At 38.6% G+C, this 23159-nt stretch overlaps 1 protein-coding gene and 1 pseudogene across 2 annotated transcripts in view; one reads left to right on the forward strand and one right to left on the reverse strand.

Annotated features, from left to right (window-relative positions):
* Positions 1-258: 258 nt before the first annotated feature.
* The window catches only part of DNAAF4 (dynein axonemal assembly factor 4), a 34259-nt gene continuing 11358 nt past the window's right edge, over positions 259-23159 (forward strand). For both annotated transcript variants that reach the window (XM_037151129.2, XM_037151130.2), the window contains exons 1-6: positions 259-402; positions 770-917; positions 1625-1758; positions 12003-12234; positions 13959-14104; positions 15296-15405. In XM_037151129.2, the coding sequence (XP_037007024.1) occupies positions 280-402; positions 770-917; positions 1625-1758; positions 12003-12234; positions 13959-14104; positions 15296-15405 (893 nt within the window). In that variant the 5' untranslated portion in view covers positions 259-279. The remainder of the gene's footprint in view (positions 403-769; positions 918-1624; positions 1759-12002; positions 12235-13958; positions 14105-15295; positions 15406-23159) is intronic.
* Positions 6343-7354, reverse strand: LOC119053502 (malate dehydrogenase, cytoplasmic-like; annotated as a pseudogene).

The raw sequence follows: 23159 nt of genomic DNA on the forward strand, positions 1-23159 counted from the left end.
AAGATCTCTACTTGCCTAAACGAATGTGGGCCTAGTTTTCGGAGATCTGCTCAGACTTTGGGGAAGTAATAATGCCCCAGGAAGTGGTCTAAAGGCTCCTCCAGGATTCCCAAGCTGAGAGGAAGGGAGTCCGCCGGGGGTCGCAGGGGCGAGCTCGACCCACTCCGGATTCCTGGGCCCCGCCTGACCCGGAAGGGCTGGAACGTGGTAACCCCAGCTTCCCTAGCAACCGAGCAGGAGCTGTGCTATCCCGCCCAGCTGCTAGGTCTGCCTCGCAGGATGCCCCTGCAGGTGAGGGATTACAGTTGGCAGCAGACGAAGACTGCGGTCTTTATCTCTGTGCCCCTCCGAGGTGTCTGCATTAGAGATGCTGACGTGTTCTGCACGGAAAACTATCTGAAGGTAGGAACGCGAGTCGGCCTGCGGGCCCCCCCAGGGTGTGGTCCGAAGCGTCTGCGAGAGAGAGCCCAGGTGTGCGTGAACTGGCGCGTCCTTCCACAGAAACCTCCTAAAGTTTTAGTGCTGTTGAAAGCAACAACAAACGAATCCCATAAAGGTGATACCGCATCTGTAAGCAGCTGTTATCAAATCAGAGATTATTTTTTATCCAGGGCTCCCTACATGTATCTTGCTAATCTTTAGCGACCTGGCATAAATTTATAGTGGGCATTTAAGAAAATGATTTTAACGTTTATCACTACTTTATTAACGTCTGTGTTTTTAATTAGTGTAACTAAATTAACTTTCGTTCCCCCCCGCTTCTGAATAGGTCAACTTTGCTCCATTTTTATTTGAGGTGTTTCTCTATGCTCCCATAGACGACGAGAGTAGCAAAGCCAAGATTGGAAATGACACTATTGTTTTCACCTTACATAAAAAAGAAGAGGTCATGTGGGAGACCCTTTCTGTGTCAGGTGGTAAGTATTTTAAAAAATATTTTATTTATTTATTTTTAGTGAGGGGAAGGGAGGGAGAGAAATATCCATGTGTGATTTCCTCTCCTGCAGCCTCTTCTGGGGACTTGGCCCACAACCCAGGCATGTGCCCTGACTGGGAATCCAACCAGGGGTTCTTTGGTTTGCAGGTGGCACTCAATCCTCAGAGCCACACTTGCCGAAATCAAATTTATTTTTTAAATATTTGTGTTTTCATATGATTCATTTTCTTTATAATTATCTGAATTTTACTTCATGCATTTGAAAACATTTCGAAGGGGTATATACAGCTTTATTCTGCCAAGGGGTCAGATGCACCAAAAAGTTTAAGAACCCCTGCCTAGGACCTGAGTCATCCCTGACCCTTTTTCAACAGAGAGGAGGATATATGTTTTGTCTTTCCCCTCATCTTGTCTCCTCCCTCTGTTTTCTTCTCTTTCTCTCTCTCCCATCCCCCATTTTCCCTTTTGTTTCCCCCCTCTTATTCTCTAGTAATTAATTACTATACAGTCACTTGCTTACATTTTAATGTTAGCTTCTTGGCCAGTTTAATACTGAGAAATGTTTTCACTTCTCCATGTGAAGGTAGGGCCAAAAATATCTCATCCTCGTTCATAATATTAAGCAATTTTCTCCTAAATAAAACAAGTTTATCATAATCCTAATTTAGTGATATTCTTACGTTTTAGTTGACAAAGAGATGATGCAAAAGATAAGGGAGAAATCTGTTTTACAAGCACAAGAAAAAGCAAAAGAAGCTATAGAAGCAAAAGCTGCAGCAAGGCGGGAAGATCAAAAATATGCACTAAATGTCATGATGAAGGTAAATTGCACATTGATAGGAAAGTCTTCTAATAAAAGAGATGATAATAAATTATCTAAGGATAATTAGTTCCAACCTCACCTTTTTGTTCATACTTTGGTTATAGGACTTACTAAGTTACAGAGGCTATCTACTAATTACATGTGTTCCTGAAAAAAATTTTTAATTTTATGTATTTATTTTCTAGAGAGAGGGGAAGGGGGGAGAAAGAGAGGGAGAGAAACATCAGTGTGTGGTTGCCTCTCGTGCACCCCTCTACTGGGGACCTGGCCCGCAACCCAGGCATATGCCCTGACTGGGAATTGAGCCGGCAACCCTTTGGTTCACAGACTGCGCTCAATCCACTGAGTTATACCAGCCAAAGCAGAAAATCTTTTTTTCCGAAGATTTTATTTATTTATTTTTAGAGAGAAGGTAAGGGAAGGAGGAAGAGAGGGAGAGAAACATCAATCAGTTGTTTCTTGAATGCACCTTTACTGGAGACCCAAACCTGCAACCCAGGCCTGTGGCCTGACTGGGAATTGAACTGGCAGCCTTTCATTTCGTGGAATGAAATGAGCCATACCAGTCAGGTCCTGGAAATCTTTATGAAAGTTGAAGGTATAAATGTTGGATAATTATAGATTTACTTGTTTCAGTGAGAATTTTCTATTTCCAGGGGAGTCAGAAATGATGTTTTATGGTATATTTTACCTCCTTCTTAATCTTGGAATAATGGACACAATTATTTAAAACATGAAAAACACTGAATATTGACAAATAAATATATTTTTAACAGTTGAGGATTTCAAATTAAAGCTTTAATCAATGTTTTTTGAGATATAATTCATATACCATACAGTTCACACATTTAAAGCTTACAGTTCACTCATAGTTGTACAAGCATCACCAAAATCAATTTTAGAACATTTTAATCACCCACCAAAACCGCCATGCCCATCAGCAGTCACTCTCCATTCCTCCCATCCCCCAGCCATAGGCAACCACTAATCTATTTCCTGTCTCTAAAGATTTACCTCTGCTAACTTGTTTTTGCAAGTAATGTCTTATTGTACATTCTTATTTTGACATTGTGAAGTGATTAAGGAATTCATAACAAGCATTATCTCGTCAAGAGCTCGGTGAACCCATGACTCTTCTTTTGCATTTCAATCACTAGTATTGTTTTTATAATCAGAAGTTCATAATTCCAAAGATTTCACCACTTCTTTTATCAGCTCTACTTGACTTTTAAATATAGCCTATCATTGTATACTTTGTTTTTTACTTAACCATGTGGTCAGCTGACCAAAGATTTCTGCTTACAGTATGCTTAATGAGTTCCAGTTTTTCTTGGTTGTATTATCATTCTGTCAGCCTTTTGATTTTTATTGTTTTCCTGAATTTTATTTTTTTAAAAGGCTTTATTTACATTTTTAGAGAGAGGGGAAGGGAGGGAGGAAGAGAGGGAGAGAAACCTCACTGCGCAAAAGATACGTTGATTGGTTGCCTCTAGCACACTCCCAATTGGGGACCTGGCCTGTGACGGAGGCACATGCTCTGACTGGGAATTGAACTGGTGACCTTTCGATTCACAGGCATGTGCTCAATCTACTGAGCCATACCAGCCAGGGCAATTTTCCTGAATTTTAAAAAATAAGAGCAAAATATTAAATTTAAGACCACAGATATTTACCGAACTAACTAATAAAACAGGGTACTGCTGGCCTTGTAAAATGAGTTTGCAGGTATTCCCTGCTTTTCAATTTTTTGGAAGAGTTTAAAAACTGTGAGTATTCATGTTTTTAATCTTATTTTATTAATTTTATTTATTGTTGTTCAAGTACAGTTTTCTGCCTTTTCCCCCCACCCCAGTCCAACACTCCAGCTCTCCCCACCTCCCTCCCGTTTCCATACTGCTCCCCCTCTTGTTATTGTCCACATGTCCTTTATAATTGTTCCTGCAAACCCTTCACCCTTTTCCCCTGAAATTCCCTCACCTCAGCCTGTTCTCAATTTCAGTGTCTTTGGTTATATTTTACTTGCTTATTTGTTTTGTTGATTAGGTTCCTGTTAAAGGTGAGATCATATGGTATTTGTCATTCACCGCCTGGCTTATTTTGTTTAGCATAATGCTTTCTAGTTTCATCCATACTGTTGCAAAGAGTAGGAGCTCCTTCTTTCTGCTGCATAGAATTCCATTGTGTAAATGTACCATAGTTTTTTGATCCATTCATTTACTGATGGGCACTTAGGTTGCTTCCAGCACTTGGCTATTGTAAACTGTGCTGCTATGAACATTGGGGTGCATAGGTTCTTTTGAATTGGTGTTTCAGGGTTCTTAGGCTATAATCCTAGCAGTGGAATTGCTGGGTCAAAAGGCAGTTCCATTTTTATTTTTTTTGAGGAAATTCCATACTGAAAAACTGTTAGTATTCTTATTTAAATGTTTGGTAGAATTTACCAGTGAAGCCTGGTCCTGGTCTTTTATTTCTTAGAAGGTTTTTGATAACTAATTTAAGCTCCTTACTTGTCATTGGTCTGCTTAGATCTTCTATTTCTCCATGATTCGATCTTGGAAGTTTGTATGTTTCTAGAAATTTATCCATTTCTTTGAGGTTGTTTGATTTGTTAGTGTACAATTTGGTCATGGTAGTTTCTTATGATCTTTAACATTCCCGTGTTATCAGTTGTAATGTCCCCTCTCATTTCTGATTTTTATTTTATTCTTCTCTGTTTTTTCCTTAGTCTAGCTAGAGTTGATGGACATTTGGGTTACTTCCACCTTTTGGCTATTATTTTGAATAATGCTGCTATGGACATGGATATACAAATATCTTTTCCAGATCTTGCTTTCAATTCTTTTGAGTATGTCTTTACCCAGGAGTAGAATTGCTGGATTATATGGTAATAGTGATTTTTTTAAACCTCACCTGAGGATATGTTTGTATTGATTTTTAGAGAAATGGGGGGGGAGAGAGAGAGAGGAAGAGAGAAGGGAAGCATCAATGTGAAAGAGGAGCATCCATTGGTTGCCTCTCATATGCGCCATGACCGAACCCGCCATCTTTTTGGTGTTCGGGATGATGCTCCAACCGGCTAAGCCACCCAACCAGGACAATAACTCTATTTTAATTAAATTGTTTTTCTTTATTGATTCTTTTTAGAGACACACAGACAGACATTGATTTGTTGTTCCACTTATTTATGTATTCATTGGTCGATTCTTGTATGTGCCCTGACCAGGGATCGTTGGATCCCTTGCAAAGCTTGGCATATCAGGACAATGCCCTAAACAACTGACCTACCCACCCAGGGCCTCCTTTTAATCTTTTGAGGACCTGCCACACGGTTCTTCATAGCATCTTCACCTTTTTATGTTCCAGCTAGCAGTGAACAAGTTTCAGTTTCTCCGTATCCTTACCAAAACTTCTTATTTTCTCTCTCTCTCTTTTTTTTTAAAGATTTTATTTATTGTTTCTGGAGAGATGGGAAGGAAGGGAAAAAGAGAGGGAGAGAAGCATCTATGTGTGAGACATGCAGTGATTGGTTGCTTCTTACATGCCCCCAACTGAGAGCCTGGCCCACAACCCACGCATGTGCCCTGATGGGGAATCGAACCAGTGACCCTTTGGTTTGCAATCTGTTCAGTCCCCTGAGCCACACCAGCCAGGGCTGGGATCATTTTCTTAATTTCTATTTCTGTCAGTTTGTTATTGGTGTATAAAAATGCAACTAATTTATGGATATTAATATGGAAACTGGACGATGGCTTTGGAGCATGGCCTGATACGAACCTGGTGTTTGCCTCTCTCTTCAGCATTGTTGACACACTTGAGAGCATCAGCCTGAACAGTCATGTGCACCATTATGGCAGCACGGAAAGATGGTGGGAAGAGTCATCTTCATAGTCAAAGAATGGTTTTGTGGTTTATAGTTTTTATCTGTCAGGGCTTTGAACGTGTCATCTCATTATCTTCTGTCCTCCACTGTTTCTAATGAGAAAACAGCCTTTAATTATATTGTTGTTTCCCTGTACATGATGGGTCTTTTTTCTCTTGCTGCTTTTAAGATTTTCTGCTGTTCTTAGCTTTTTTACTAATTTTGTAGTTTATGTTGGATCTTTGTATTTATTTTACTTTGGATTTATCGAACTCATTATAGCTACAGATTAATATTTTCATCAAATTTGAGAAGTTTTAACTATTATTATTTTTAATATTTTTGGTTGAAAACTAGACATTTTAATTAATTCTGGCCTCCTCTTTTTTTTAATTTGTTTTTTGTTTATTCAGGATTATTTATTTTATAGCAGCTTCCCTTGATTTTAACTATGAAATCAGTTTAGTCTCCTTTGGATATATAGTTGCTGATGTCTCTGCTACATTTCTTTTTTTTTTAATTTGAATATATATTTTATTTAGAATGCAACACTAATAGCATGATGATAAACTTTTACAAATTTGTACCGAGAAGCATACAATCTTTAAAATGTGCTTTGTTTCGCAAGTGATTTAAGTATAGCATTATCTGATACTAGAATCAAAGACGACATTTAGATTCTTTAGCTTTGGGGTATTTAATAACTTCACAATGATTACCTAGTCATGCAGAGGAAAGAAATTCTAAAGCAGTTGATTTTCTTCTGTTAGTTCCTTTGCAGTGATATCCATCTTCTCACATGAGAAATCGTTAATAGGGAGACCTTCAACAGTCTTCCATGTCTTATTCTTGATTGTAACAAGGAATGAGTAGAGTAGGTCATCGGAACACCATAGGAGTTGCCATCAGAGATACCCATGGACACAAACTCTCCCTCTGGGGTCCCAAACCAGATGTCTCTGATGTGGTCACAGATGGCTTTCACAGCAGACATTGCACTGGACAGTTTTCGAGCCTTGATGACAGCCGCACCATACTGCTGCACCATTGTGATGAATTCTCCCTTGAACCAGCCGTCATCTTTCAGAGCTTCATAAATACCAATTTCTTTTCCTTGCAGTTTCACCTTGGCATGGTTGACATCTGGATACTGAGTTGAGGAATGGTTTCTTCAGATAATGACATTCTTTACATCATCAGAAGTCACACCAAGTTTAATAGCAATCTGAGCTTTAGCTCGGTTATGATCCAAACGCATCAAGCAACTGAAGTTCTCCTTGGGGATGGATGGTGCCGACTTAGAGGCAGTCAGACAGTTGGTGTTGGCTGGGTTTCCCACCACGATCACCTTAACTGACTTCTTGGCATATTTCTCCAAGGCTGCACCCTGGGTTTTGAAGATATTCACATTTACTTTGAGTAAATTCTTCCTCTCCATGCCATCTCTTCTTGGCATGGAGCCCACAAGAACAGCTACATCCAGGTCTTTGAAGGCAACTTCTTCTTTATCTGTTGCGATGACATCTTTTAGGAGGGGAAGGGCGCAGTCTTGCAGTTCCATTAGGACACCATCCAGGACACCCATCATGGGAGTGATATCCAACAGCACAAGAATGATAGGCTGGTCTTTACCAAAGACAGATCCATTTCCAATACTGTACAACAGTGAATATGCAATTTGACCAGCTGCTCCAGTCACAAGAACTCTGATTGGCTCAGGCATGATTTGGAATTGTGCGGACAATTTTGACCTCTGCCTCTGCTAAATTTCTTAATTTGTATTTTCTTAGACTGGCTTCCTTAGGGGTCTTTCCTTTGCCTGTACAGCTTAACGGTTAGTATGCTTTGGGCAGAGGTAGTAGAGGCCTCCCATCATTTGCTTGTCGATCGTGTGTGTGTTGGTTTGAGAATACCTTCAAAGTTGGAGCCAGTTCTCCTGTCTCCCTTGGCTTCATTTTAGGCCAGCCTTCCTGGGTCTCCCCCACAAAGACATAGCTTTCTGTTTAGCCACGATTGTATGGTGAGCTTACCACAGACTTTCTATTGCTCTCATTTATATGATCTTTATGTTAATTTTCTGACTAGTCTCAGTCACTTACCCTAACCAGGACCTCAACCGCAGACCTCAACTGCAAATTTTCCCTTTATTCCCAACCCATTCGCCCACTTTTATCCCTCAAACCCACAGGATTTTCCTGCCCCACCCTGAAATGAGTCCTCCCTTTCTGCCAGCAAAGCTTCAGGGTTTTTGTTGTTGTCGTTGTGAGCTGCTGTTGTTAAAATTGCCAGTCTTGTTATTCTTGCTGGAGGTGGGTGGTTGAGAGCAACGTCAGGCTGGAGAGCACAGCCTACCACTGTTCTTACCTGTAACTTTGGCAGTTTTTCTAAAACAAACACTTCTCAATTTGCAGGCTGTCTTTGGTTAATTTTCGGTGCCTTGAAATTGTTGTTTTTGATAGATTTGTCCAGTTTCATACTTGGTATCTGTGGATGGGAATTGCCAACTTCTTCATAAAAAGAAGAAACAAATCTCTCCATAAAACTTGCATATTTTCTTTTGTGGATGAATTTCACATCTGTTTATCAAGCTCTCTAAGAAGTTCTCTTGGTATTTTGATTATATTTACATTGACTTTAGAAATTCATTTATAGAACATCAACATATTTATAATATTTTAATCTCCCTCCAACACCATGGCATTTATCTCCATTTCTTCAGACTTACTTTATATATCTCCAGCAAAATTATCTGACATATGTAGGACTTGCTCATATTTTGTTAAGTTTATTCTTAGCCTTTTAAAGTTTTTTCTGGCATTTACTAACGAATACTTTTTTCCACTGTATTTTTCAAATCATTTATTTCTAGTTTGTACGCAAGTTAGTTTGTTTTTATGATTTTGTATTAAGTTGATCTTATAAATGAGTGCCTTGTTGAAGTTACTTTTGGGTTGTAATAGTTTGTCAGTTTGTTATTTTGGTTCTTTTAGGTAGTCTGTAATATTGTTTACGAATAACGACAGCTCTGTCTCCTTGTAAACCTTATTTATATTTCATATTTTAAACATTCAATTATATAGGTTACCTCTAGGAAAATAGTAAAATAGTAGGCATATTGGCCTTAGTGATTTTGCTAGAAGTATTTCTAATGCTTTGCCATGAAATTGGACATGTATGGGTCCTTCTATCAAGCTAAAATTTTTTGTTATTCCTAGTATCAAATGATGTTTTGTCATGTGTTGAGGTCATGTTGTTTTTCTCTTTTAATTTCCTAATACCATGAGTAAGAAACACCCTATTTGACCAAGATGTATTATAATTTGAATATTTTCTTCATTTCATTGTGCTAATATTTTATTATGATTTCTGCATGTAATTCATAAGTAAAATTATTTTAGAAAGAACAATGCCTTGATAAACCATTCATTCCAAATTCAAAGGAATATAGACTTCCCCTTCTTCAGGAATTGGGTTTAGGAGCTGCTCATTACTCTCCTATTAGTTAAATTTGCTGTCTGCAGTAAAGCAATATCCCATACTTCATAGCATCCTTTTTTGAGCAGTACAAAGCACTTAAAATTCAGTTTCTTCATGTGTGATGATTGCTTTTCTAGCCTTCTGAATTTTTCTGTTACTAAGTATTCCTTCTTTATGCGGTAAGTGCCCCATATTACTTTTTGTTTTAAAGAGAACTTCAGCCCTGGCTACTGTGGTCAGTGTGTTGAGTGTTGTTGGCCTGCAAACCAAAGGGTTGCTGGTATGATTCCCAGTCAGGGCACACACCTGGGTTGTGGGCTTGGTCCCCAGTAGGGGGCGCTTGAGAGGCAACCACACATTGATGTTTCTTTCCCTCTCTTTTCCTCTAAAATAAATAAATAAAATCTTTAATTAAAAAATAAAAGAACTTCAAGAATTGTTTAATATTTGTCTATCTTTGTTTCTCTTTGATGTATATAGTTTCTCTTCTCCTTTTATCATAAACTTTGTGGTATTAACCTTCTTCAAAGTTTTCTCTTCTTCCTAGCTCCTTCTGTCACATGTTCTGTGAGGCCTTTCTTGGTCCCTTCTTTTCCACATTACTCCCTAAAGAGTTAGACTATTTTTTTGTCTCAAAGATAGCTTATTACAAATTAAATTACACATATAATTATATATATAATATACATAATATACATATATTTCCCTTAACTAAATCTTGGTTATGATAATAGAACTTCCCTATTACTTTTGATTATAAGAGTAGTGCCATTTTTGGTAATTAAGACGGTCTTAACAGTTTTAAAAACTTTTCAAAATGTATTCCACTTGCAGGGCTAATGAGGGGTAAGGGTGTTCTGACTTTTGACATACTTTTCCCTTCTTTCATGTGTTGGGGAAAAGAGGGAGGAAAGAAAAAATGGCAAACATATTATTAAACTGGGTGAAGTTGTCTTCTCTTTTTAGGCTGTGGCCGCCTCTGGCTAGCACTGACTGTTCGTCATTCCCTGTTGTCAGGCATTAAAAGCTGGCTCATTGCCACATGTAGAGTCCTCCTGTCCTAGCCTCCTGGCAGCTGTCTGAACTTAGGACTCACAGTAATTAGCGTCTTTCAGGCTTACTTTAGGCCTTAGGTACAGTTCTGGGACTACAGGAAACTCCTGTTCAGTAATCTGTGAAATTTATTTTAAAGTCAGTATTACACAGTTCGATAGAAAGATAACCAGTCTTCCAGAAGAGGCTATTAAATCATGCAGATGTTACAGGGTACTTCTTCGGTATAGTTTTCATATGGATAATGTTAATTCTGTATCCTAAAATAATTCAGCCTCTAGGAAACTTGGTCCTGGCATGTCATTCTATTACTGTGCCAGATATATTATTTAAATGTATATTAATTTACATTTAAATTAATGAACCAAAATTAAAAATCAGCATCTCAGTCACTCTAGCTACATTTCTTTTTTTTTTAATATTTATTTATTTATTTATCTTTAGAGGAGAAGGAGAGAGGGAGAGAAACATCAATGTATGGTTGCCTCTAGTGCATCCCCTGCTGGGAACTGGCTTGCTGGGAATTAGCCTGCAACCCAGGCATGTGCCCTGACTGGGAATTGAACCGTGATCCTCTGGTTTGCAGGCCTGTGCTCAATCCACTGAGCTACACCAGCCAGGGCTTTACATTTCTTAAAAATCTGAAATAATTGAACAGATATTAGACTTCTGAAAAAACCTCGATATAGCCCTGTGGTTAAGAAAGAGCCACATTTTAGGTGCTTAATTATCCACATGTGGTAGTAGCTACTGGATTGGATAGCACAGAACATTAGCATCATAAAAAAAGGGTCTATTAGACACTGCTTCTCTATAGGTGTGAGAATTTTTGTTTTCTAGAGGAGAGAGGTGAGAATATTTGTGTTACCATAGGAAACTCAGATACATGGAGTCAGTCATATATACCAACCAGTTATTTTATTTCACAGAGTTTTATCTTTCTTGACCATATGAGGGAAGTGTATGAAAGGGAGAAAGTTAACACATTCTTGTGCAATATACTGCTTTTAACTTATTTGACATTTAGCTTTTCACATGGAAGTTCCAAATAACAACTATGGCAAGCTAGCTAGCTGGCAATGGAATTCAAAGTTCAAACACATTCACCCACCAGAGACAAACTCCTTAGTTCATCCTTTCTATTTTTATTCTAAATATTCCCTCATTCCTCAGGCAAAGGTTGGCACAACTGCAATCCTAACACAAGGTAAGACTGGTAAAAGTAAAAAGGCAAATGTTCGTGTGTGTATGTTTAGGTTTGGGGAAAAGCGACTTGACTTTTATAATAGAAAAATAGATTTTTTAAAAATATTTTATTTATTTATTTTCAGAGAGAGGGGAAGGAAAGGAGAAAGAGAGAGAGAGAAACATCAGTGTGTGGTTGCCTCTCATGTGTCCCCCACTGGGAACTGGCCTGCAACCCAGGCATGTGCCCTGACTGGGAATCGAACCGCGATCGCATGGTTCGCAGGCCCGTGCTCAATCCGCTGAGCTACACCAGCCAGGGTGAAAAATTGATTTTTTTTTTTACCATCTAATTTGATATTATCTAATTGAATGCCTACCCACATATTACTTCTGAGTAAACTAAGCCTAGAGAAAGTAATTGCCTAAGATTATATCAATAGTTAATGGTAAATCTGAACTAAAACCTGTGTTTCATGACAACCAAATCATTGGGCATTTTGCTAAATTATTTACCATTCCCATTTTAATTCTTTGTTCATTGCTAATTACTGCTGCAGATACAATTACAAGACTTGTGAGGTAAGAATAATTTATTGTAATTTATTATTTTTAAAATGTTGCTTTTTATATGTTTTAAAAGTTTTAGTAATTGTAACTGTTCACAGATTGAAGAAGAGGAGAGGAAAAAAATAGAACGTATGAAAGAAAATGAACGGATAAAAGCAACTAAAGAATTGGAAGCATGGAAAACACATCAAAGAAAAGCTGAAGAACATAAAAGAATTCAGAGAGAAGAGAAGTTACATCAACAAGAAAAGCAAATTGAAGAACAGAGGAAAAAATTAAAACATAAAAGTCTCACTGGAAATTCAACAGCCAGAAATACTCCCACAAAAGGTACAATGATTAATGTTTTCTGGGAAAGTGAGTCCTGCTGATAAAGTATACAGGTTGCTTTTGTGGTTGTTGTTTTTACATATTTCTGATGTTTGGTCCTTGTTATGGCTTTCGGTCCTTGTTATTGAGAATAAACATTGCAACACAAAGACTAAAGTAAAAGACTAGGAAGTAGCGAAGTTTAATGATAAAATGAGCAAAGATTCAGTGTTGTTTTTGCTTGTGTGCTTCCTTTTGAAATTTATGCAGGTGTTGTTAAATATGTGTTTTAACTAATGTCTAAAAAGACTTGAGATGGACTATAAGTGTGAGGGACATTCTTTCATTTCTTTAGAGATGAGAAACTAGGAATTTTATTAGAGGACATTTTCTTCACCTGACTCGGTAAAGTGAGTACTATTAAGCAAACAAGAGTTCTTCTGGCCTTTGATCCTGGTATGTTAAAAATAGTTAAAACAACATGCTTCTTTTTTTTTAAAGATTTTAGTTCTTTATTTTTAGAGGGGGAGAAGGAGAAAGACAGGGAGAGAAACACCAGTGTGCAAGAGAGACATTGATCTGTTGTCTCCCGAACACCCCCGACGGAGGACCTGGCGAGCCCAGGCACGTGCCCTGAGAATCGAACAAGCAACCTTTCAGTTTGCAGGCTCAGTCCACTGAGGTCCACACCAGCCAGGGCAAAAAGAACATATTTATTGAAAGCTAAGAGTTTGATTTTATCTCATCTTAGAATGTGAAGCTTTGTTTTCTGTAAATGTAGCAAATGAAACATTTTGTAGTAAAATCAGTTTTATAATAGTAATAGTTAACATTTATTGGTGATCACTTTATGTCGGGTGACTTTACCGGTTGTTTCACTCAGTTTTCACAGTAGCACTTTGTGATAAATGCTGTTATTCTTATTTTAGAGGCAATAGATGTTCATAAAGGATAAACAAATTCCCAATAAGTAAGCCTGTGGTGTTTGAACCCAAATCTGTCTGCATCTGAAATCTATGCTCTTTCCACTTGGCTATATGTCATTACTACTTTAACAATTAGGTCTAGCATATGGAAAAATCATTTAGAGTGACTATTAAGCAGTGACCACTATTAAATGTATATATTATTGTGGTTTAATATTGACACACAAGTTAATTACCACAGTACCTCATTCTTGAATAATGCTATTCAACAAAATATTGCTATCAGTTAGAGTATATGAAAACATTTCCTTCCATATTTCAAATACTGCTAAACAAATTTTATTTTCAAATACTATTGGATCCAAAACACACTTTTATGAGTAAGAAGTATCTTCAAGATCTTGATGATGCTGATTTTTACACAGCTTAATTCACTTTACCAATATTTTGTTAATAATTTTATGTTTATCTTCATATTGAGATTCACTTACATTTTTAAAAATGTTTATATTGACTTTAGAGAGAGAAACATCAATTTATCATTCCCCTTATTTATGCATTCATTGGTTGATCCTTGTATGTGCCGTTATCAGAGTCGGAACCCACAACCTTGGTGTATTTGGACTATGCTTTAACCCACTGAGCTCCCTGGCCAGGGCCTGCCATACTTTCAATGATGGATTTTGTATTCCTTCTTGTAGAAAAGTATCTTGGTTTATTGGTATAGAATTGTAGAAGTAGCTTTGGTGTATAACTTATTTAAAAGTCACTCTAAGTACAAAATGAGAAATAAATAACTTATTAATATTGTTTTTGAAGGGAGAAACTCAGAAAATATATTTTCTGAGAAGTTAAAGGAAGACAGTATTCCTGCTCCTCGCTCTGTGGGCAGTATTAAAATCAACTTTACCCCTCGAGCATTCCCAACCGCTCTCCGGGAATCACAAGTAGCAGAAGAAGAGGAGGTAGGTGTACTTGCTGTTAGTTACAATGACCATAATGAAAATACTTTATTTTTTATTTTTTCCTTATGAGAAAAATATATTTTGCAGGATTGTTTTATTTGGCTCCAGAATACTGATGACAGAATACTGATTTACTGTGCAGTAGTCTTGCCTTTTCCAAGAGATGAACTGTGGCATGTGTTATTTATTTTGTGAAATGAATCATTTTCTATAATAGATTTGTAAAGTTTGGATCAGTATGTGTTGTGGTTAGGACAGATTTGGAAATTTATTATTAACATATTATTACAATGAGTTATTAATATCAGATATTCTCATGTTTGATGCTTTGGAATTAATATCTTCCATTCATTTATAAATTCCTGAGCTTTAGTATTTTAAATATTGTATCTTATATAAGCACTAACAATTGCATTTCTTTACTGTAAGGTGTGAACTGATACCTTTTTCAATTGAAAAGTTATGGATATAATTGAAGATACTTAAGACATAATGACAGTTTATAAATATTAACATTTTTCTTTTTATTAAACAATATATTACTTTTATATTTCATTATTCTATATTATTACAAAATATTATAATGATAAATTTTAATATAGAAAAATAAAAGATAAACTAGAAAAGTAAAATAATACTCATATGAACTCCCAAATTTGAATGAGATTTGCACTAGAAGTTTTTACTCTTAAACAGTTATTAAAATAAAAAAAATTTTTAAACATGTAAAAACTGGAAGTTTAAAATCACCTTCTTTAAGTACTATTTTAGTCTGCTTGGGCTACTATAACAAAATACCATAGACCTGATGGCTTAAACAACAGACATTTATTGAATATTTCATAGTTCTGTAGTCTGGGAAGTCCAAGATCAGGGTGCTGGGGTAGGGGTGGGTGGAGGGAAGAACAAGCACACTGGTCTCTTCCTTTTTTATAAGGACACTGGTTCTGTCATACGGGCCCTACCCTCATTACGTCATCTGAACCTCATTAACTCCCAGTGGCCCCACCTCTGGATATCATCACATTGGTTATGTGATAATATGACTTTAACATGAATTTTGGGGGATGCAAACATTCACTACATAAAAAATAGTATTTCTGTCTTATGTAGGAAGATGGGAAATCTAAAAGTAAGTGTTAATAACAAAAAGACCTTTGTGTCATTTATTAGACTTCATTCTCATTTCAGTGGCTGCACAAACAAGCAGAGGCCCGAAGAGCAATGAATACTGATATTCCTGAACTTAGGGATTTAAAAGAAGAAGAAAAGAACCCAGAATGGTTGAAGGATAAAGGAAAGTAAGTTGTTTGAATTCTGGCCGTGAGATTTATAATTAGTTTTTATTACATTTTCCAGATATCTCACATTTTCCAGAATATCTTAACATGTTTGTGTGTGTGTGTAGTTGTTGGAGAGAGATAATGCAAATAAACAGATTAGGTAGGCAGAGCCTCTATATTAAAAAGTCAGATCGTATAACAAGGCTGTTATTTTTATTTGTTTTTATATTTAAATGTCATAGAAATGAAAAAAATCACATCTTTTGGATGGCTTATTAAAAACCCTTTTTTGGTCCTGGCCTAGTAGCTCAGTTGGTTAGAGAGTCATCCTGTACACCAGAAGGTCGCAAGTTCCATCCTCAGTCAGGACACATACCTAGGTTGCCTGTGTGATCCTTGGTTGGGGCGCATATGGAAAACTACCAATTGATATTTCTCTGTCTCACATCGATGTTTCGATGTTTCTCTCTCTCTCTCTCTCTCTGTCTCTCTATCCCTCCTCCCCCTCCCTCTCTAAAATCAGTAAACATGTCCTTGGATGAGGATTTGTTAAAAATCCCTTTTTAAATCACATTTTATGGAATCCCTACCTAATACCTCCCATAAAAATGTTTCTTAAAAACTAGAGCTTTGATTATTCATATCCATATGTTAAAAGATTTCCAAATTATCTCATAAATTGTCATTTTATATCCAGGGAGTCCTTTTTCCATTTATTATATATATGTGGTTCTTCTACACGTCAGTATATACACTTATCAAAAACAGTGAGTTCTGGCACATTCTGAGTGGCAACTCAATTCAAATTCATATTTTGAGGCAATTATAGATATTATTTATTTTAAATCATATATACTTTGTATTTTCTATTGCCGCCATAACAAACTACCTCAAATTTAGTGGCTGAAAACAATACAAATTGATTATATTAACAGTTTGGAAAATCAGAAGTTCAAGTTGGATTTCACTAGGCTAAAATCAAGGTATCAGTTGTGATATTTGAAGAGGCTCAAGGGGAGAATCTGCTCCCTTGCATTTTCCAGCTTGGGGGTTGCCCACACTCCTTGGTTTATGGCCCCCAGCCAGCAATTTTATCACCCTGAGCTCTGCTTCCGTAGTCATATCTCCTTCTCTGACTCTGATCCCCCTGCCTCCCTCTTTCTTTCTCAAGGACTCTTGTAGTTATATTAGTCCCATTTGCACAGTTTAGGATGATCTCCTGTCTCAAGATTCTTAGTTACATCTGCAAAGTCCTTTCTACCCTTGTTAGTGAACATACTCACAGGTTCTGGTGGTTAGGATGTAGACATCTTTGGTGGGGGAAAGGGCACTAGCTGTCTGTATACCATATGTGTTCTTTCTTGGTCTTTCCTCCTGTCTGTTATAAATATCAGAGACTGATTTGTGGCATTGAGCTGGAGCTGGCAATTTTTCTAAGTGTTAGAAGCCTGGGGCTGGTAAGTTTATTCCTTTTACTCTCATCAGTAAAACCCATCACGAACCCTCCTCCTATTTTTCCCTTTCCCTCTTTGCCTCCTTGCCTCCCTCCCTCCTTTCTTATGTATTGAACCATTAAATAAACATCTATTGATGGCTTGCTGTTTGCCAGACTGTGAGCTAGACTCTGAGCTGCAGAGATCAGTGGAGGAGAGAGATATATACAAATACTTACAACGCTGTATGGGAAGTACAATTTCTAGAAAAGAACAAAGTAATATGAGAGTACAGAGGAGGGACAAGGGACACCTAACCTTAATGGAAGGAAGGTAGGATCAGGAAAACTTCCTAGAGAACTTAGTACCTGAGCTCCGTTTAATGAAAAGTGAGTTTGAAGAGGAAGGGAGAGAAAGGCATTCATTTCAGGCAGAGGAGACAATATGAGCAAAATCTCAAAGACAACAAATGGTATGATATGTACGTCAGCAACTATGGGTCACTTATTTTTTGCTAAAACAAAATTTGAGGCTAGGAGTAATAAATGTACCTGGATAAATAAGCAAGGGCATCATGTAGTTGATTAAGATTCATGTATTTTATTTTGTAAGATGGGGGAAAATGTGTTGCAGAAACTAAGCAAAGGCCTTCAACTGTGGCATTATTGTAGGTGTGAAAAGGGCAATTTGAGAAATATTTAGGATGTAAAAATAGGTGGAATTTCTTGAATGATTTTTGGAGAGGGAGAAAGGGGCACCTATAGGTGACTTCCATGTTTCCAGTTTGAATGATTGATGGCTGGATGCCACCAAATGAATTAGAGAATACCAAAAGAGGAGGCAGACGGGGGGATGCAGGTAAGTTCAGTTTTGAGTATGTTGAATTTGAACTGTCTCTAGGTCATTCTGGTTGTCAGTGTCCAGCAAGTTTGAAACTCGACAGAGGCCAGCCCTGTAGATACAGATTTGGAGGTTATTGGCATTTATACAGTAGTTGAATTTTTTCTGTTTACTTTGAGAATACATTTATGAAAGCTGGGGACAGTGAAACAAGGAAGGGCTTGATATGGAAGAAGCAACAGGTGAGAGCTTAGGCAGGGCTGTGTTGGCTCTCTAGAAATGTTACAGGAGAGAAATGAGCCTATGTGGGGCTGCTGTTAGCTCACTGAAAAGTCAGAGAAAGGGGTGCCTTGGAGACAGGTTCATGAGGGTTGCCCAGGACGAGCTGCCACTGCACATTGGTCCTCTAGTTTCAGGTCACATGGGAACCCTTAGAGTTTAGGATATGCAGGCCTGAGAGGGAAGAAAGATGTGGGTGTACTCCATGGAGGAAGAGCACACTATAGTAGTTGAGTTTAGAAGAGGAGGGGAGATACCCAAGAAAAGTATATAGACCAGGAGAGTAATGGCTTGAGGATAAAACTCTGACCTACTAGCATTTGAAGGTCTGGCAAAATAAAAGGGTACACAAAAATACTCCCAGAGGAAATAGAATAGAAACTTTAAGGATAGGCTTTGGTCTTTCTTGTTCTTTAAGAATAGAAAAGGCTTAAATAGATTTGCAAATGCCACAGAAGAGATGATTAAAATGTCTCCTAAAAAAATGGAGGTAATTGGTTCAAAGCCAAGGGTGGATGTATTATCTTCATTTGGTATTTATCCTCTTGTTAACAGTGACATGCATTTAAAATTTTTATAAAAATATATCTTCTGAAAAAATGCACACAGTACATATGAAATACAAGTTCCCCTTGCATTTCACCCAGTCTACCGGCCTCCTTCCTATCCTGCTCCTCAGCTGTACACACTCTAAATGATTCTCTTTTTTTAATTATACTTTATTGGTTACAGTTATTCCAATTTTCCCCTTTTGCCCCTCTTCTTTTCTCAAGACCCAGTCACTCCACTCTCTCAGAGAATCCGCACACCATTGTCCATGTCCATGGGTCATGCATATATATTCTTTGGCTACTCTATTCCTTATGCTGTATTTTATATCTGTATGGCTATTCTGTAACTACCTGCTTGTACATCTTAAATCTTTCACCATTTTTGCCCATTCCTAATCCACCTCTTATCTGGCAACTATCAAAATGTTGTCTGTATCTGTGATTCTGTTTCTCTTCTGACTATTTATTTTGCTTTTTAGATTCAATTGTTGATAGGTATGTATTTACTGACATTTTATTGTTCATAGTTTTGATCATCATCTTCTTGCAGAAGACCCTTAACATTTCATACAATACTCATTATGGGTAATGAACTCCATTAGCTTTTTCTTATCTGGGAAACTCTTTATCTGTCCTTCGATTCTAAATGATTAGAGTAAACTTGGAGGCAGGCTCTCGGTTTTCATCACTGTGAATATTTCTCACCAATCCCATCTAGCCTGCCAACTTCCTTTTGAGAAATCAGCTGACAGTCTTCTTTGTTGTTGTTGTTGTTTATTTCTAGACAGAGAGAAAAGGAGGGAGAAGGCTAGGGAGAGAAATATCCATGTGTGGTTGCCTCTTGCATGCCCCTAACTGGGGACCTGACCTCCAACCCAGGCATGTGCCATGAATGGGAATCAAACAGATGACCCTTTGGTTCACAGGCCAGCACTCGGTCTACTGAGCCACACCAGCCAGGGCCAGCTGACAGTCTTATGAGAGCTTCCTTGTAGGTAACTAACTGCTTTTCTTTTGCTGCTTTTAAGATTCTCTATATCTAACCTTTGACATTTTAATTATATTGTGTCTTGATGTGGGCCTCTTTGGGTTCATCTTGTTTGGGACTCTATGTGCTTCCTGGACTTGTAGGTCTGTTTTCTTCACCAAATTAGGGAAGTTTTCTGTCATTATTTTTTCAAAGAGATTTATAGTTTCTTCTCTCTCTTCTCCTTCTGGCACCCCTGTGATGCCAATGTTGGTATACTTGAAGTTGTTCCAGAGACTGTTTATACTATTCTCCTTTTTTGGGATTCTTTTTCTTCTTGTCCTGATTGTTTTTTGCTTCCTTATGTTCCAAATCATTGATTTGATTCTTAGCTTCATCCATTCTACTGTTGTTTCCCTATAAACTGTTCCTTATTTCAATTAATGTATTTTCAATTCCTATCAGGGTCATTTTATACTGCTAAGGTCCTAAGTTCCGTGAGCATCCTTATAACAATTGTTTTGAACTCTGCATCTGATAGATTGGTTCTCTAGATTTTGTTTAGCTCTTTTTCTGGAGTTTTGATCTGTTCTTTCATTTGGGCCATGTTTCTTTGTCTTCTTGTTTTGGCAGCCTCCCTGTGTTTGTTTCTGTGTATTAGGTAGAGCTGCTTTGACTCTGTGTTTTGGTAGTATGGCCTAATGTAGTAGGTGTACTGTAGGGTCCCATGGCACAGCCTCCTTTATCACCCCAGCTGGGCACTCAAGGGTCACCTTCTGTGTAAGCTGAGTACACCCTCATCCTGTAGCTGCTGAGCTTTGATTGCTGTTAGCAGGTAAAATGGAGGTATTTACCCAGGCCAGTCAGCTGCAAGGACTGGCTGTAACCACTTACCAGCAATATCTATCCTCCATTGAGGATCAGCTATGCAGGAGCAGGGCGGTGTTGCTCCAGCGTGGTCTGTAGCTGTCCACTGGGTGCGCAGGCTTTGGGGTTTCCCAGGTGGTGCAGGCCAAGGTCTGCCTCCACCTGTGTTTTGCCCAGAGCCACCCTGCCTGAGCCATAAAGTAATCTGAGATGGCTGTGAGATGCCTGCTGCTTGTGCTGGGCTTGGAGATTCCCAGGTGAAGCCAGGCTGTGCATCTAGAATGGTTGTTGCTGGTGCTGGGCCTGTGGCTACTTAGCAAGAGGTGCAGGGGTAGGGGGCTCACCAAGCTGGCTGTTGCTCTTTTGAGAGAATTAAGTAAGTTACGAAGCATGAGCCAGTCATTAAATGGAAAAACAGCTTGTGTGGGCCAGTAAGTTGGGTGGGACAGAGTCTCTGGGGTCTCCAGGGTGGGCAAATAGTGTTAGCCAGTTTGATGGAGTCTCATATATGGTACCAGCCTTCCTGTCTTCCACGTGTCTCAATCTCCGCTGGTTATTTTTTTTTAAGACTTTTTAAACATTATTTTCAGAGAAAGGGGAAGGGAGGGAGAAAGAGAAGGAGAGAAATATCAGTGTGTGAGAGAAACACAGATTGGCTGCCTCTCACATACCCCCAACCAGGGACCTGGCCTATAACCCAGGCATGTGACTTGACCAGGAGTCAAACTGGCAACCTTTTGGTTTGTGGGATGATGCCCAACACACTGAACACCAGTCGGGGTGGATAGTATTTTTTATCCTCATTTTTCCAATACAGAAACCAGGGCTACAATGGTTAATAAACTAAGCTAAGGTGGTGGTTAATAAGATGAACCAGGATTCAATCCCAGGTCAGTATGATTATGAAGCTTCTGTTCCAGCCACTGTTGCATACCTCTCAGAGATGAATGCAATCTTCTTCCCACCCTTTTATTTCAATTGATTGACCGCAGCCCAAGTGGTGTGCTGTGAATCCTTTCAGCCTGAGAGTGCTGGAGTGTGCATAGCAGAGCAAGCTGTCCTCTTAGATTAGTTACTTTGCTGTAGAAAATGTTGACAAATTACTTTGAAGTAGGCAGAGATACCTTTTTCTGAGATTAGAGGGAAGAAAGTGAAGACAAGGTAAGTTTCTAACAAGAAAAATTGCTTATTGGGTACTGTCGAGGGCTGTGCTCGGTAAGAAACGTGAATTCAGAGAGACGTCAGTCAGTACCACTGTGTGATTTACCTCCTATAGTGTTTAGTCTTTTGGGTTTAAGAGTAGATCATTGAGTGGGAGTTGAACTTTTGACTGACAAGAATATCAAAAGACTAGTAGTGCAAGGAACCAGATTACTCATGGGAGAAATAACTCCGATGTTTAGCCATGAAGCCCTGGCTGGGTTAGACAGGAAGAGATGTCATGAGGGGCTCAGTGGCCTGAGAAAAGGAAGCAATTACAAAAGCAGAGGGCTCTGTAAGGTTGAAGAAGTAGTGTAAAGGGAAAGTTGGCGGAATAAAAAGTTCACATCAGTGTCTGGGATTCCAGACTTTGAGGGTCCTGAGGTAGTGTAGTTCAGTTGATGACAGAATCCAAGGTGTGGCCCTGGCGGTAGCAAAATAGAGTTGAAAGGAAGGTAATTTGAATTAAGGAGTTCTAGGTATTTCAAGGCTAAATTGATTAAGGGGTCATAGATAAGCCTTAGAATTTTCTGGAATTATAGCAGAAGTTGGGGTGGAGACAGATACTGGGAGCCAAGTTTCAAAGCCCTCAGTGAATAAAAAAGAGTGGTTTAAAAAAACAATAAATGCCAGCAACCCGAAGACTACAGGCTAAAGAAGTCAGAGGTCCCGAAGGGTGATGACTTTTATGTAAAGGGGAGAGCTACTGCCGAGTGAGTCTGGGCAGTGCCAGTGCCTGCGGCCCCAGTTCCTTACGTGGGGAAGCGAGTGTCTGGTGAGGCTCAGCGTAGGGGGGGTGGAGGTGGCACTGCCCTCCAGGCAGAGCCAGGTTTATTTTAGAAAGCACTGTGTGGAAGATTCGCGGGTCTAGGGAACGGTTGGATGGGAGGTGGAGTCAGTAAGGCAGAAACAGGAGTAAGAAAGCGCAAAGGAGGAGGTGGGGTTGAGAGTGGGAAAGGCTAGTGAATAAGGACTTTAACTGGAGGACAAGGGAGAAGCACGCTGCTTGATCAGTGCCCAAAGATAACAGTGTTGGTGGACATGGTTAGACAGTCCTTTGGCACAAGGTGTTTTAGTGCTGGGACTGCCTAAAGGTCCTCGGCAGTGTTGGTCTGATCTTACTTCTTTAAAAAAATTTTTTATTGTGTTTTTTTCTCTCCATTTCCACTTACTCCCCTTATACCTGCTTCCCCCCCCCCACAGTCATCAGACTGTTGACCATGTCCATGAGTCCTTTTTGATCTTATTTCTAATATATACTAATGATGTGTTTTGGATTTAAGAGTGGAAAGGGCAGATAGGATTGTTGAGCCAGGGCTGAAATTTTGACTGATAAGTACAGCAAAAGACGTGTGTATGTGCAAATAAATAAATAAATATAAAGTTGACTGCTGATGAAAGCAATCAATAGGCAACAACCTACTGCAGAAGCATACTTTGTGGTGGCCAGCTATGACTGGTAGCCTGTAATTACTCGAGTCCCTTTTGTTTTTGTACCATGTTGCCTGACAGTCTTCAATTAGGTAGAAAAAGAAGGAGGAGCAAAATACGAGGAGAAGAGAATTAAAAATGAGGAGATGGAAGAAAACTTAGTAACTAACGGCAACCAGAGAAACAGAGCGAAGCACAGTTAAC

Source organism: Artibeus jamaicensis, unplaced genomic scaffold (genome assembly GCF_021234435.1).
Source record: "Artibeus jamaicensis isolate MK-2021 breed Jamaican fruit bat unplaced genomic scaffold, CSHL_Jam_final contig_548, whole genome shotgun sequence".
Classification (NCBI taxonomy): domain Eukaryota; kingdom Metazoa; phylum Chordata; class Mammalia; order Chiroptera; family Phyllostomidae; genus Artibeus; species Artibeus jamaicensis.